The sequence below is a fragment of the Neurospora crassa genome, linkage group VI, assembly GCF_000182925.2.
Source record: "Neurospora crassa OR74A linkage group VI, whole genome shotgun sequence".
Taxonomy (NCBI): Eukaryota; Fungi; Ascomycota; class Sordariomycetes; order Sordariales; family Sordariaceae; genus Neurospora; species Neurospora crassa.
In genome coordinates, this window is record NC_026506.1 from 3,718,768 (window position 1) to 3,732,016 (window position 13,249).

At 51.9% G+C, this 13,249-nt stretch overlaps 4 protein-coding genes across 4 annotated transcripts; 2 read left to right on the forward strand and 2 right to left on the reverse strand.

Moving 5' to 3' along the window:
• Positions 1–639: 639 nt before the first annotated feature.
• Positions 640–1,818, reverse strand: NCU05108 (hypothetical protein; the record flags this gene model as incomplete). The annotated part of the gene is made up of 2 exons (XM_952001.2): positions 640–1,685; positions 1,770–1,818. 2 exons carry the CDS (start codon positions 1,816–1,818, stop codon positions 640–642), a joined length of 1,095 nt encoding a protein of 364 aa, XP_957094.2.
• Positions 1,819–3,027: 1,209 nt separating this feature from the next.
• Positions 3,028–3,613, forward strand: NCU05107 (hypothetical protein; the record flags this gene model as incomplete). The annotated part of the gene is made up of 2 exons (XM_952000.2): positions 3,028–3,030; positions 3,104–3,613. The coding sequence occupies 2 exons, from the start codon at positions 3,028–3,030 to the stop codon at positions 3,611–3,613; spliced, it is 513 nt and encodes a 170-aa protein (XP_957093.2).
• A 3,217-nt stretch (positions 3,614–6,830) lies between these two features.
• On the forward strand, positions 6,831–8,238 carry NCU05106 (hypothetical protein; the record flags this gene model as incomplete). Its single annotated transcript, XM_951999.1, has 2 exons — positions 6,831–6,936; positions 7,061–8,238. The coding sequence occupies 2 exons, from the start codon at positions 6,831–6,833 to the stop codon at positions 8,236–8,238; spliced, it is 1,284 nt and encodes a 427-aa protein (XP_957092.1).
• Positions 8,239–8,893: 655 nt separating this feature from the next.
• On the reverse strand, positions 8,894–11,521 carry NCU05105 (glucan endo-1,3-beta-glucosidase). The gene is made up of 3 exons (XM_951998.2): positions 11,156–11,521; positions 11,008–11,094; positions 8,894–10,940 (listed from the first exon to the last, which is right to left on the reverse strand). The coding sequence occupies exons 1-3, from the start codon at positions 11,480–11,482 to the stop codon at positions 8,991–8,993; spliced, it is 2,364 nt and encodes a 787-aa protein (XP_957091.2). The 5' UTR covers positions 11,483–11,521; the 3' UTR covers positions 8,894–8,990.
• Between the last annotated feature and the right edge of the window lie 1,728 nt (positions 11,522–13,249).

Sequence of the window (13,249 nt, forward strand, 5' to 3'; positions counted from 1 at the left end):
GACCGGGAAGCATATTGACTAATAAGTTGTTAGGAGTGATGCGGGATGTTATGGCACACTTATGTTAATGCACTATGTCAGTAGATGCCAGCGGTGCCACTTCTGAACCGGGTATCCCTGGCGAGATTAGGAGGAACCAACGACACAGGAAGCCTAGCTGGCGAGCCAGCTACACATCGGATACACAGATAACAGACAAATTGATCACGCGGAAAATTCAAAACTATAATCCAACGTCAATTTCTTTGTGCCAAACAAAGAGGCTTGCTTCCGCGTCCACTGTCTTGGGTGTCGATATGCCATAGAGCACTGTCGTGAAGGGTATCACAACGGAACTATAAGGAGGGCATGGGGGATGACAGGCCCTTTTTACCCAGTAGGTCGAAGAGGTCATCCACAGTGACAAAAGATAGGCGAGACTTGTCGCGCCACTGGAGCAAGGCCACTGTCAGTAGATCACTAGATCTGAGTATCTGACCGGCAGCCTGAAAAACGCAAAAAATTGCAAGAAGAGAAAAAGGCGTGAGCTACTTGCTCAATTCATTGACAAAGCATAGACGCAACCCCGGACCAGTCATCTAGCCTAGCTAGATGGTTGCCCTGGTTCCCCCCTTTGTGACATAGCACTTGATTCACGCTTCAAGTTCCGCCCATTTCCTGATCGACGTCACCTTCCTGGAGTTGCTTTCGAAACAGGGTGTACCACTGTTGGTAGCAACCCTGGAACTCTGCTGACAACTGGTTCCATTGCTGAATATCCTGGCATTGATTGACCCATTGTTCGAAGCTGATATCTTGCCGCTCTTCATTGCGTTGAGGTTGGAGGTGATTATCATTGCCGTACATCTCGTAGTCGTTCGAGCCTTCGAGGACCTCGAGATTGTTCGCTGGGCCGTTTATGTCCGCTTCGCATGGGAACAGATCGTAGTCGTCATCTTGGTCCTCCGCATGTCCTCCTTCAGCCACTCGTGATGCCACCTCGTAAGGCGGAGCTGGCAGTTCCCGAGACAATTTCTGGATCACGGAGTCCCAGTGACGGCACGGCCGCTTTTCTCCGCCGACCGTAAGTAAGGACATCGTAGTCTCGGAAACTATGCCAGCTACCTCATCGGCTTTGCAATGAAGCTTCACCTTGTCGACGTGGCCAGGAACCCAGAGAAGCTGCAATTTGACCTCAAATGGTGAATTACGACCTGCGAATCGTTCCCGAAACCTCTTTGACCAACGGTACATGGAAGAGATATGGTCGCTCTCCCTTGACATGGACTCCGTTATTCCTGCCAGATGCTCAAGTGTAAACATGCTATCGCTGAAAATCTGGACCTGGACCTTCGATTTGTGCTTCGGCGGCAGTTGACGTTCGAGTGTGGCTAGCTCGGTGATTGCCACCTTGATAGCCTGCTTCACTGCTAGTAGTTCACAGCCGTTGGTGGTTTGGTGGAATACAGGCCAGGCGGCCGTTACTTCGCAGCCGTGCTCCTCAGTGCCTGGGGCATAACGTTTGAATGCGATCGCGTAAGCACCACCAAGACAGCGCCGTGAGCCATCGGTAAAGATTGCAAGGGTGATGTTTGTGGATGTTGAAACCACGCGGTGTGCACGGCATGCGGTTTCAATGGCTTTGCCTCTGTCTTTTTCGATGATGATTTCGCCGCAAAAGTGCTTTGAATCAAGGACTCGGAAGTCTGAAGTCAGAAATAACTGTCAGTATACCGTCTCGCAACCGGCTCCGATGCCTTACAGAACCATGCGCCTCAACGCGCACTCACATGTGCTTGGCAATGTTGCAATACTCAAGCTATCCGGTCGGGATTTCATTTTGTGGTCCAAGGAGGTGTCCATATCTCGTGGATGTGTGCGCGAGTCTTGCGTATACTAGAAGCTGTGGTCGACCAACGAATATAGTGAGGTGGCCTCGTCGGAAGGAAAGCGTTGGAAGAGCTTGCTCCGTTATAAGAAGTGGTTGTATCGCGGGTGGGTGATGATTGCGACGGAGGATGGAAGTCGCCAACGAACGCAATCGTTGTGTGATGAGTAACAGGTGAAAAGCGCGGGAGAGAGGGTGCAACGCAAGTACGGTAGAATCCGCCTGGTCCCGTGACTCGTGACGCGTTGGTTTGAGAGCGGAAGATGTGGGCGGAAATCAATAGGAACCAGCTTCAGTTTTTCTTGGGTTCTGCAGAAGAAGGCGGAAGTCGGGTACGATGAGATAAAATGGTTGTATGTGGAAGGCATGATGCATGCTGAACGTTCGTTATTTACACGGTTATAACCCTAACCCCAAAGAGGTGCTATACTCCCAAACTTGCGAGCCCTACTGTACCGACGGTGGAATCAAGGAACTGCATGGGATCTGCTTTTATATAGTTCAGAAAAGCCGAAGGAAGGCGTACTCTTAGGAGTCATGCTATCTGTATCCTTCATGCCGGCCGCGCATACTGCAGAGAGTCTGAGAAGCAGCGCAGTGCAGCATTGCGCGTCATGCAAGAACAAACATCTCAGAATCAGGGTCACAGGACCATCATGTGAGTAATACTGGCTGTTTTTCTCTGGTGAAAGCAGTAACATGACGGTATTGGAGGTGCTAGAGGTAATTTTGAACCATTCACCATGAACGCCCCGCGGTTCATAAAGAGGCTGAACTAGGAATGTCACAGCGCTTACATAGTGCGCTAACAACAGCGGACGTGCGTTGCCAGACGGGAAGTTAGTGCCATATCCCGATTTATGCACGAACCTGACCCCCACCACAGATCGCAAGTGGAAACGACGGGATCCATGCCTCGCCCGCAATGCCCCCACTTCCCGCCCTTCACTGCAACCGCTACAGTAGGTCTTCACTTGCATTACTTGCGCGCACTACGAACCAGACTTCCCCGCTCCTGTCGCAACTCAAAATCGTGATATGGCTTAAGCAACGAGCAACAAGCATCCCTGTTGCACTTCTACCTCAATCAACAACTGCCTGATCCAGGAGAGCTACAATGGCACAGCCTGCAGCTCCGAAGAAGGAGCAAGTCTCAAACAATGGTAAGCTGATGCGCCCTCTCCCTCTCAACTTCAGCAAATATCTTGCACTCTTGTCCAGGGTGTCTTCTGACAGTTCTTCAAGCAGATTCCTTCAATTGCTATCTTGCCGCAGGTACCCAGCCGGCGCGACCTGTTGAAAACCAGACACGGCTGGACCTTGGTTCGCAACGAGCTTGAGCGCGAACTTGAGATACAGCGCGAGCACCGTAACAACTACGAGCAGAGATCCAGAGTAGAGAATGGCCACCAAGAGCTCAAGCCTGTGAACGGACAGCGCCGCAAGGGCGAAGACGACAGCGAGGAAGACGAAGGCACCGAGAAGCGGTTCTCCAAGCGCCGCAACGTTGACGTTGACACGGAGAAGCGCCCGTCGCAGCCACTTTCAACCTCGCACCAGTCCCATGCACCTTCCCAGACGACTGCCCGACCCGTCTACCCGCACAAGTTCGTCCTCACCGACAACGGCCCTTGGTACGAGTCCATCTACAATGAAGTCTACAAGAAGGTCTACAGCGAGATCTACGACGAGACCTACTCCAAGGCGTACAACCTCGCTTACAACGATGCCTTCAAAGACGGCTAGGACAATGGCATCTCTGACGGCTGCCATGATGGGAACAACGCGGGATATATGGACGGATTCCGCCGTGGATACAAGAAGTCGTATCGAGTCTCGTATGCAGAGGCCTATGAGACGGCAATGGATGAGATGAGCAGCGACGGCGATTACGAGGATGAGTCAGGAGAGTCGACCGTTAGTGATGAGGAGGGAGAGTCTGAGATTTCTGAGACTTCTGAGACTTCTGCGACTTCTGCGACTTCTGCCACTTCTGAGAACGAGGAGTAAGAGAGGAGGCTTGGGAGTGGTATTGGTGACGGAAGTTATGCCTGCTGATGTGACCGAGTCATTGGAAGGTTATGTTATCAGTACCACCATACCCAAAAAATCTCTCCACGGTATGCGACGAGCAACAGATGTTTTTGTTCAGTCAGGATACTTGTAGGCCAATTTTCAGGATCGGGAGGAGGCTGTAGTGGTCAGTTCCGACCAGCGCCTTTGCGGGATGGAAGATTGGGGTCACTGGCTATGGTTGCTGTTGCTAGGACTGGGGATCGAAGGACTTGTATCCATCTGGCATTGTAGTGCAGAGCTCTCATAGTGTTGGTGTTGGGAATACACTTTGTTCTTTTTCTGGCTAGTCAAAACTTGCCTTTTACGCGTTATAAAGTTGATGGTCAATTCGGTCTTTGTCACATTGTTCTCTTTACCTAGCAAGTTGACCGTATCCATTTGCATTCCTGATCGGAATTCTTTCCGTATTTTGTTTCCTTTCTCCACTTGGAGTTGTACGCATGAATGAAGCGAAGGTATATGGCAACATTTCCGACTTGGGATACCGAACAGAACTCGTATTAAGACTGAGATGCAAATGGCATTGGGAACAAACTTCTGAACGAAGCATGCCTATCAACCAAAAAGAAGTTTACCTGGATTTTTTTGAAGAGGAAAGAACCGCAATTGCTGAGTGTCATGTACAAAGTCCGTCAAAGCCAATATGCAAGCAGCACAGTTACCCCTGCCAAGCAATGGGGGTATTTAACCTGGTCGAACGGCCAGTACATTCAACAAACCTCCAAGGGCTCTGTGGTCGAGCGGTGTGACGCGCAGCTTTGCGAACCACACAGCGGGGCTTGGGGAATCTCGCCTGAAAAACCCTGGCCGTGTTCCGCCTTCGTTCTCGTCTGCCCTACGGGCGACTTGTAGCCTATGCGTTTGGTGCCCCCAAGTAGTACTTCAACCTGGCGTCTTCCGGCTACATAATAAGTAAGGCTCTTCTACTCCTTTCCAGGTTGCTGTACGTCCCGTATAGGTTCGATTCACGCCCTTGCCATCTTTTTTTTGGTCTTTTTTTTCCGTTGTTCTCAGAATGTTTGAACCAGAATAGGTCATCCGCAAAATGAAACCGTGGATACAAGAAGCTGAACGCATCTGTCACAGGTGACATTGGCTATGTAAGCGTGCATTAGATCTTCTATCTAGCGAACAGAACATTCTTCTATCTTTTAGGAGTTTGGCTTGGAATCATTGTATGCCTTTAGCGCTTTAACAGCATCCGGCGACATGTGCAAAGTCTATCAGAATTGTGCTGAAAGATATTGTTTTTTCTTACAATTGATTCAAAGCGTGATTGCACATGGCGGATGGATGTGCGGGTGGGCTCTATAGGCAGGTGGAATGGCTAGACTTTCAACAACTTCCAAGGGTTCGTGGTCGAGCGGCGTGGTGCGCAGCTTTTACAAACCACACCACTCGGGGCTTGGGGAATCTCCTGTGAAACCCTAGCGGTGCTCCGCGTTTGCTCTAGTGCCTGTCCTGCGGGTAGGTAGCTAGGAGCCGAGGCGTTTGGCCCCCAAGTAGTACTTCAACCTGGCGTCTTCCGGCTACGCAATAAATAAGGCTCTTCTACTCCTTTCCAGGCTGCTGTACGTCCTGACCGTGTTCGAATCATGCCCTTGCTATTTTTTTTAGTCTTTTTACTTTTGTCTTTGGTGTTATCCGCAGAATGAAACTATGGATGCAAGAAACTGAACGCATCTGGCGACAGATGTAAAGTCTTGTGGGGTTGCGCTAAAGATTCTTCTTTGCATTTTATTAAAAGCGTAATTGTATGTGGCGGATGGATGAGCGGGCAATATAGGCTAGTCGAACGGGTAGATCTTTCAACAACTTCCAAGGGCTCTGTGGTCGAGCGGCGTGGTGCGCAGCTTTTGATAAACTACACTACTGGGGGCTTGGGGGATCACGCCTGAAAAACCCTGGCAGTGTTCCGCGTTTGCTCTAGTCCGCCTGCGTGCCCTGCGGGTGGCTAGGAGCCGAGGCGTTTGGCGCCCCCAAGTAGTACTTCAACCTGGCGTCTTCCGGCTACGCATGAATAAGGCTCTTCTACTCCTTTCCAGGCTGCTGTACGTCCCGCGTTCGATTCACACCCTTGGCCATCTTTTTTTTTTCCCTCAAACTATGCAACCCGTTGGGTCATCCTCATATTCTTCAAGACGTTGAGAGCAACACATCATGTGGCTCTTTTTCTTTACCACAGAGCGCTGTCTTAGCTTCACACACGTGGCCCTCGTGCCGCCCCTATTTCGCCTTCCCCGATGCCATACCTGTGCCCTCATCCATTTTGTTGACCTTAGAGCTAAGGCAGCACTGTCACACCAGCACTCAATCCTTGCTTATCTAAGCCGTGAGACTCTCGCAAAGGGTTCCTCGACCGCATTTTGTTTTCCTATGTTCTTCTTCTCTGTAGTATGACATTGCTATCACTCGTCTTGCCTGTTGTGCATAGAATGAGATACACAAGACAAATGGTGCTGGATACGCTCATATTTACCACCCCTAGGTACGCCACTTCCACAGTACCACAGGTCAAGGTCGATACCAGCTTCGGTAGGATCGTGGACACCAAGAGCTGTCCTAATTTTCATTCCATGTTTGCCCACCATACTACCTTCGGTATTGAATTGGTACGGCTAGACAGCTTACGCGGCACCTGCCATTGCCTGAAAGTTTCAGAGCCCTATTCTTTCTGGAGCACACAATACCGATTGTCGGCAAAATTTTTTCCTTTCCTCAGTAACTCATCACGGACAACAAACAATCGACAGTTCGCCGCAACTCACTTGCTGAGATAGCCACAACAACACCACGAAAATCACAGTCTCTTGCGCGCGCAAAACGTACTCTTCGTACATTACATATACCTCATCTACCTCATGTCCATCCTGCCCTCCAAGTCGTCATGCAGTCCCTATTTCCAGAGCCCAGAAATGAAGAGAGAAACAGCGGGAAACGCGACTGGATTGCGCGCAGAGCACAGCCTAGGCCTGAGCATGTGGAGCTCTTCAGTAAGTTGTTTATTAATGACGGATTTCAGCTTACCCACTGCCCACTCTGGCCAGTAAACTCCCATTTACTAACATGAGTTGTGATAACAAGAACTTCTTTTCACCTCTACCTTGACCGCGACAGTCTTTATTCCCTTCGTAGGCGATCAAATGAGCCGAAACCAGGTGATTACGCGAGCGGAGGCAGCTCAGTGTCGCCCCATCGCAACCCCTATCGACATCTCGTTGGGGTTGTTTGTCTCAGCATCATGTGTCGAGGAAAATGAGCTCAAGGGCGCGTATTCGGTAGTCTTCAGGCAGATGTCACCTGGCACAAGCGACCATGGCGAGGTTTACAAGATGGGTTGGAACCAGCCTTTCGCCTCAGACGAACACGCTGCGAACAGTCTTGCAATTGCTCAGGCAATTAGTATCGCGGACACGAGATTGCGCGCAATTGCAGCCGGATCGCAGGGAAAATTCTTGGGAAACGTTAGGGTACAAATCTTTACAACCAGTAACCCAGCCCTTCGCCACATAATCAACCAGGCTGAGATTCGAGGCCCTCGCCAAGCCCTCCACACCAGAGTCTCGTCACTGGTCCACCAAGAAGTACAGAAACTGGCCGATATTCCGGGGATGAGGGTCGAACTGGTTCTCTATTGGGTTCCAGCTAATTCTGGCGTGACGCGCCAAAAGGAAGCGGGCAAGATCGCCATGAAATGTCGCAAAAACGGCAAAAGCATGTTCTTTGTAAACGATGAAGAGAGGCCCAGTGAAGACTTGCCGAAGTCAGTCTCCTTACTTGTCAGAGATGTCCTAATTCTGGAGCGTCTCCGGATCAACAAGGAAAGGAGGGCCAACGGAATGGCAAGCTCGGCAACTACGACCCTCCGGAAGGCTACTCGCGCAACCGCCGCGCCTGCCATGAACCAAAAAGGCCCCGCCCTGTCTTCTCCTGAGACTCCGAAGACCCAACTTCAGGAGCCTCACCCGGATCGTTCTGAGCCCCGCGACCCCTCCCCGGCGCTCGACGGCCAAGCCCTCACGACAGAGGGAGAAGAACAGGCCGACGAAGGCTGCCATGACCCGCTGGAGGAGCAGGCTCTCGTCGATCGACAGCTCTTAATCGAGACTCACGAGCATAATATTCGGTATTGCAGGGAGAGGGTCCTTCCAGGACGCAGCACTTACAGGACCCAGCAGCTTTGGGAGAATGCTGCCGAGGCTTGTTGCTTTGCCCTGGAGGAGTTGGTCCCGGGCCATCCGTTGACTCGTGTCCCGCCCCGTTCCTTGCTCTCTTACATCTTTTCTTCACCATGAAGAGCATCGAAGTTTTGCAGTGATCGTGGGGCAACTTGGACGTCAGACTTTGTGTTGCGGGAGTTTGTGCTGAGGGTCTCTGTTGAGCCTCACTCGAAGGCATCACAGCGTAGAGATAGTCAAGAGAGACGAGACAGTTGACAAAGGGAATGTTGCATAGTGGCTTTTGTTCTGTTAGCGGGCTTGGAGTATGGTGTTTGTCCCTTTCTGTTCATGAGATACCCGGACTTCACAAAGAGTCCAGCTTGCATGTTTGTTGTTTGAGTCCTGTTTGTATTTTCATATCAGTTTATACCACCCCTCTCATTCAAGGCATTACTGTCTGTCTAGGACCGCTACTTGCATTTTGAAGTGCATAGAACCCGACATGTTGAAACTATGCCGTCCGATACATGGACTGACTCCCAGCCAAATATCGTTTCTTTGGCCATAGGGCGGGGGGGGCTGAAGCGACCTTTGCACTGTTAGTGCATTGACCCTGTAGTGGCCCTATGTCGCGCTGTACGGGTACTGCTGCTTAGCACAGCAGCAATAATTGAAGTGCCCTTCGCTCCGCTGAAAAGGCTGCAAGAATACGACAATATGCCTGGGACTGACTTCACGACGCCTGCAAGAATCTCAATCCATCATACTTCGTTACCAGATACATATTTATCTTTATTTGCAAGGCATGTCACATGCCACTTCATGCGTCAAATTTTCTACTAGAGGGCTAGTTTACTGCTCTCCTCAGCACTTTCCGTTGGTCTCTTTCACGATGCCTCCGGAGTGTACCTGCCGACATCGCCTCCCGACCCAGACCACGACCCGGTGAACCCCTCGTTCGTGACAATCTCGGTTCCATTCTCCAACCTCAACGTCGCCCACGTATCCTTCGAGCACAACCCAAACGCCTGCAAATTGGCCGGTGTCTCCTCCACCCAATGCATATACCGTTGGCACTGATACTGCCCCGCGCACCCTTGGTATCCCGGCCCGCTGAAGAACGCCCACGAGGCACTGGCGTAGGTCCGAATGTTGCTTCCGCCATTGATGTAGTTCGCGAACCCCATTCGACACCTCTTCTCGTTCGCCTGCCCCGCGCACCAGCCAAAGTCCGGATCGCCCCATCCCTCCACGTCCGGCGTCCACGGATGCGGCACCACCTGCACCGCGTTGTCTCCCTGGTCATAGTTGGTCTCGCTTTGCAACATCGTCACTAACACATTCGACGCCTTTCGCAGATTAAGCTGGTACAGCCACCAGTGCTCCGATCCCAGCGCGTGCAGCCAGGTCCCCTTGGTCGCTTCGACGAGCACTCCGCCCTTTCCGGCGATGTTGCTCCCGCCCGGCGATATCGGTTCTTCGGCGATGTGGTCGGCTACCCAGTTCCATACGTTCTCGAGATACACGGACGACGTCGAAGCGAGATGGATACCCAAGAAAGCAGCCTTGCACGCCTCGTCCGTCTCCGGATTGACGCACTTGTCCGTTAACGCCTTCGCACCCCGCGTTCCTCCGACTGTGACAAGCGAGTTCCAGATTGCCACGTCCCCCGGCTGCGCACCGGCGAGGTTGAACTGCAGGATGATGGCTCCGGGAAGCACGTCCGATACGGTGAAGCGCATATCCTGGATGTGCGCGGTGCCAATATCGCCGGGGTTGCCGACCTTGATGATCGGTTGGGGATGAGCGCTGTCTGTGAAGAAGGGGCCATATCCCGTGATTGTGGCCCACGCTTCGCCGACAATACGGGAGCCGGAGGGAACGAAAAGAGTCGAGTCGACGCGGTACTTGCCGAAGGGAAAGTAAGCGATCTTGTTCTGACGAGCGGCCAGACGAAGGATGGCGTTGAGGGTGGAGGACTCGTCTCGGGTGTTGTCGCCAAAGACGAGGCAGCCTCCGTTCTGAAGAGGATCTTTGACGTTGAGAAAGTCTTGGACGCTGAGCTCGGCATAGTTCGGTGCTGGAAGGTATGCATAACGCCCATCAGGTCCAGGCGCCAGCGATGATGGACGGTTCAACTGCGCTGCTTCAATGGGGCCATAGATGGGATCATGGCCAACAGTGTTGGCGTACGAGAGCTGGGCTACGTTTGGCTTGGTTGCCAGAACAAAGTCGCCGGGCCCTTCGACCGCGTTCTCGGTTTTTCCGCTGATGACACGAAGGTTCTCGACCAGGTAGTTTGGCCAGTCTGTCGTCTTCAGCGTCGTACCGGAGTTGATAGAGATGGCATCGATTAGACCAATCCAAGGGTTGCCCGCGACGTGGTAGACGCCCAAGCCACAGCCGTCAAAGGTCGGGTTGACGATGCTGATCGTGGCGCCACCGTCAATGAACATTCCCACAGCATTTTTGAAGAAGTAGATGCTCTTGAAAACTGCTTGCTGATGGCCGTTATACCAGATACCGTTTTGCCCGTATTCGATACGAACATCCGAAACTCCGAGAGTCGAGCCACGGCCGAGGCGAATACCACTGTGTCCCTCACCATCGATGGCAGGCGCCATACGGATCTTCACATTCTGCAACTGAGCTCCTTGAGCAACACCCCACCAGAGAGCTGTGAAGGCTTGGTCTCCTGGGATATTGGTGGTGTCGAGGATTAAGTTCTTCAAGGAGACGGCGAACGATAGCTCACCGGAAATACCAGTTGCGGGGTCTTGGCCAGAGATCAACGTTTGATTCCCGGAGAAGTTCGAAGATGCTTTGATGATGGGTGGCTAGGAGTTCACAACGCGATCAGTATCAACTCACTTCCGCTTGCATGGGAGAGGCCATCGTCCTTACATCTGTTGCGTCGCCCATCAGAACTGTGTCAGTGTTCATGAAGATGGTCTCAGAGATCTCGTATGTTCCCGGCGGTATGTACACAACCTGTGAAGCGCTTCTGTCAGCGTTCTTTCATGCTCGCATGTGAGGCAAATGAGGTGCTTACTCGTGGCTGGGAAGCAAACCATAGACCGTGTCTCTTAGCACCGTTGGTCCCCGAGTTGATCGCTGTTTGGATACTCGCCCCATCGCCGGGTTTCACTGCCTTGAAGACGGCATAGTTGACATCTCCGTCAAGGTCGGGAGCGAAGCCGCGCACAAGGGGAGTGCTGTGGTCGATACTGGAGTACCAAAACCTGGTCGGTCGGTCGGAAACACCTTGAGCGCTGGTCCAGTTCAAGGAGACTGAAGCGGAGACGTCCAGCAATGGAGAGGCAACTGCGCTGCTCCCAAAGAGAGCTACAGCGGCCACAAATTTCGCGATCACCATCATCTCAGAGCTGTGGTGTTGTGGAAGCAAAGAGTGGCACTCCTCTCTGGACTTTTCGGCCCACCAGTTGAACTACGATGGGATTTGACAGGTCTTATGCGAAATCGGCACTACACCGACTGTTTCGTCCCATGTGGGAAATCGCATTGCCAACGCCCATAGATCCGATGCAATACCGACATCCTTGTTCAAGGCCAAAGCCCATTCTGGAAGGAGGCTCAACCCTGTATTCGGTGATAGGTGAATGTCTTCCGCATATCCCAGCCCCATGGTATGGACTGAGTAATCGAAGGTCCCATCACCTCCACATTGGAAGATTATCTTGGGTGTTCCTGGGCGAGCTGGGGAATTAGTGCGGTCTACAGTGGACATTACACAGGACTCCGTAGCAGCTGATCGCCGCTGACGATACCGGGTTCCCTTACTCACGATTCTTTATCTTCTTACTCATTCGTCCAATCCCGGAAAGCCTCAACCGCGGAAATAGCCCGCGATCAGGCACCAGTATTTCCAACATTTCGACTCGTGCGCCACGACCACGCTTTGGGAGACCTTGGGTTGCAGTATTGATCGGAACCTGTCAACCTGATCTAGGTATGCAGGGTGGCACCCCTGTCGTTTTGGTACCCCTCCACGCCCAGATCAGTAAGCTTAAGTTTAGCGCTTATGTTACTGAACACCTGAATTGGAGGTTTTCGGGGTTCGGGTTATTGTGCAACCGTCATTTGGTCTCACTGCGGTACACTTGTGCTTGTGTGCGAGACTGCACATCGCCAAGACCCTGGTGCTGGTAAAAAAAAAAAAAAAGGGGGGGGGGGGGGGGGGGTTGCCCCTGAATGTTGAGTGGATTCGTGTCCTTGTGTTCTATGAAACCATGCAGGCGACCATATGGTGGTGGTTAGCAGTCAGGCAGTGTAAACAAACCCCTGAATAGTGGATACCAACGGGCTTGTGTGCATCTGCTCGGACAATGCGATTGCAATTGGGCTAAGCACAGCATCAACGGCAGTTGACAGATGGTTTTTAGGAACAAAGCCTCGACATAGTTTCCAGCTTTGTTGTCATGGATCAGTGTCATTACCATGGCGATTTTCGCTCACGGCAGGATCGCGACCTTCTAAGCAGGCTACCATCAACAGAGCCAAACATGCGAGAGTACAAGGGGTCGGAATGCATAATGTCATGCAGAGCTCCCAAGTCCCAATTCTCATGCCCGGTTCATCACCCTACCAAGGGCCTCAGATTCAGAACTTGGGAGAGAATCAAGATCAAAAACAAATGAACTGAGAGGAATATTGACTCGTTATGTATATCATCACAAGGTCCGGGCGTCTATCCCCGTGAAGCCGAGTCATGGCCTGTTTTTGGCATCGTCTTACGAGTCACGAGGATCGCTGTTGCAGAATCGAGCCGCCAGCACACCTGGCCGCCAGCCGTCCAGTCCCGACCGGAAGTGCCACCTCCGCAATTTCAAATATCCGGGATAATTACGGCGGCTCGCCCTCACATCCTTTGGTTCTTAATATCACTTGCTCACCTGCTCACTAACCAAAACTACGCGGAGTAGTATTACCTGAAAATCATATCTACACCTCAATATCCAGTCAATGTACACAACTCTGCCCAGAAACATTTTATCCCAATCACCATCACAACGACGGAAAACGATCACCTAATGTGCTCGAAGCTCGCCAATGAGACGACTATGGTATTATTGGCTCGTATGAAGCCGTCGGTGGCAGGACCCCGATGAGGGGCGATTAATTGCCA

What these genes read in the sequence shown, in the direction of transcription:
- NCU05105 (XM_951998.2), bottom strand. Translation starts at nt 11,482, where the DNA reads ATGATGGTGATCGCGAAATTTGTGGCCGCTGTAGCTCTCTTTGGGAGC. An exon ending in GGTTTGCTTCCCAGCCACGA is followed by an intron (nt 11,095 to 11,155) that starts GTAAGCACCTCA and finishes AGCGCTTCACAG; the next exon opens with GTTGTGTACATACCGCCGGG. An exon ending in TGATGGGCGACGCAACAGAT is followed by an intron (nt 10,941 to 11,007) that starts GTAAGGACGATG and finishes GTGAACTCCTAG; the next exon opens with CCACCCATCATCAAAGCATC.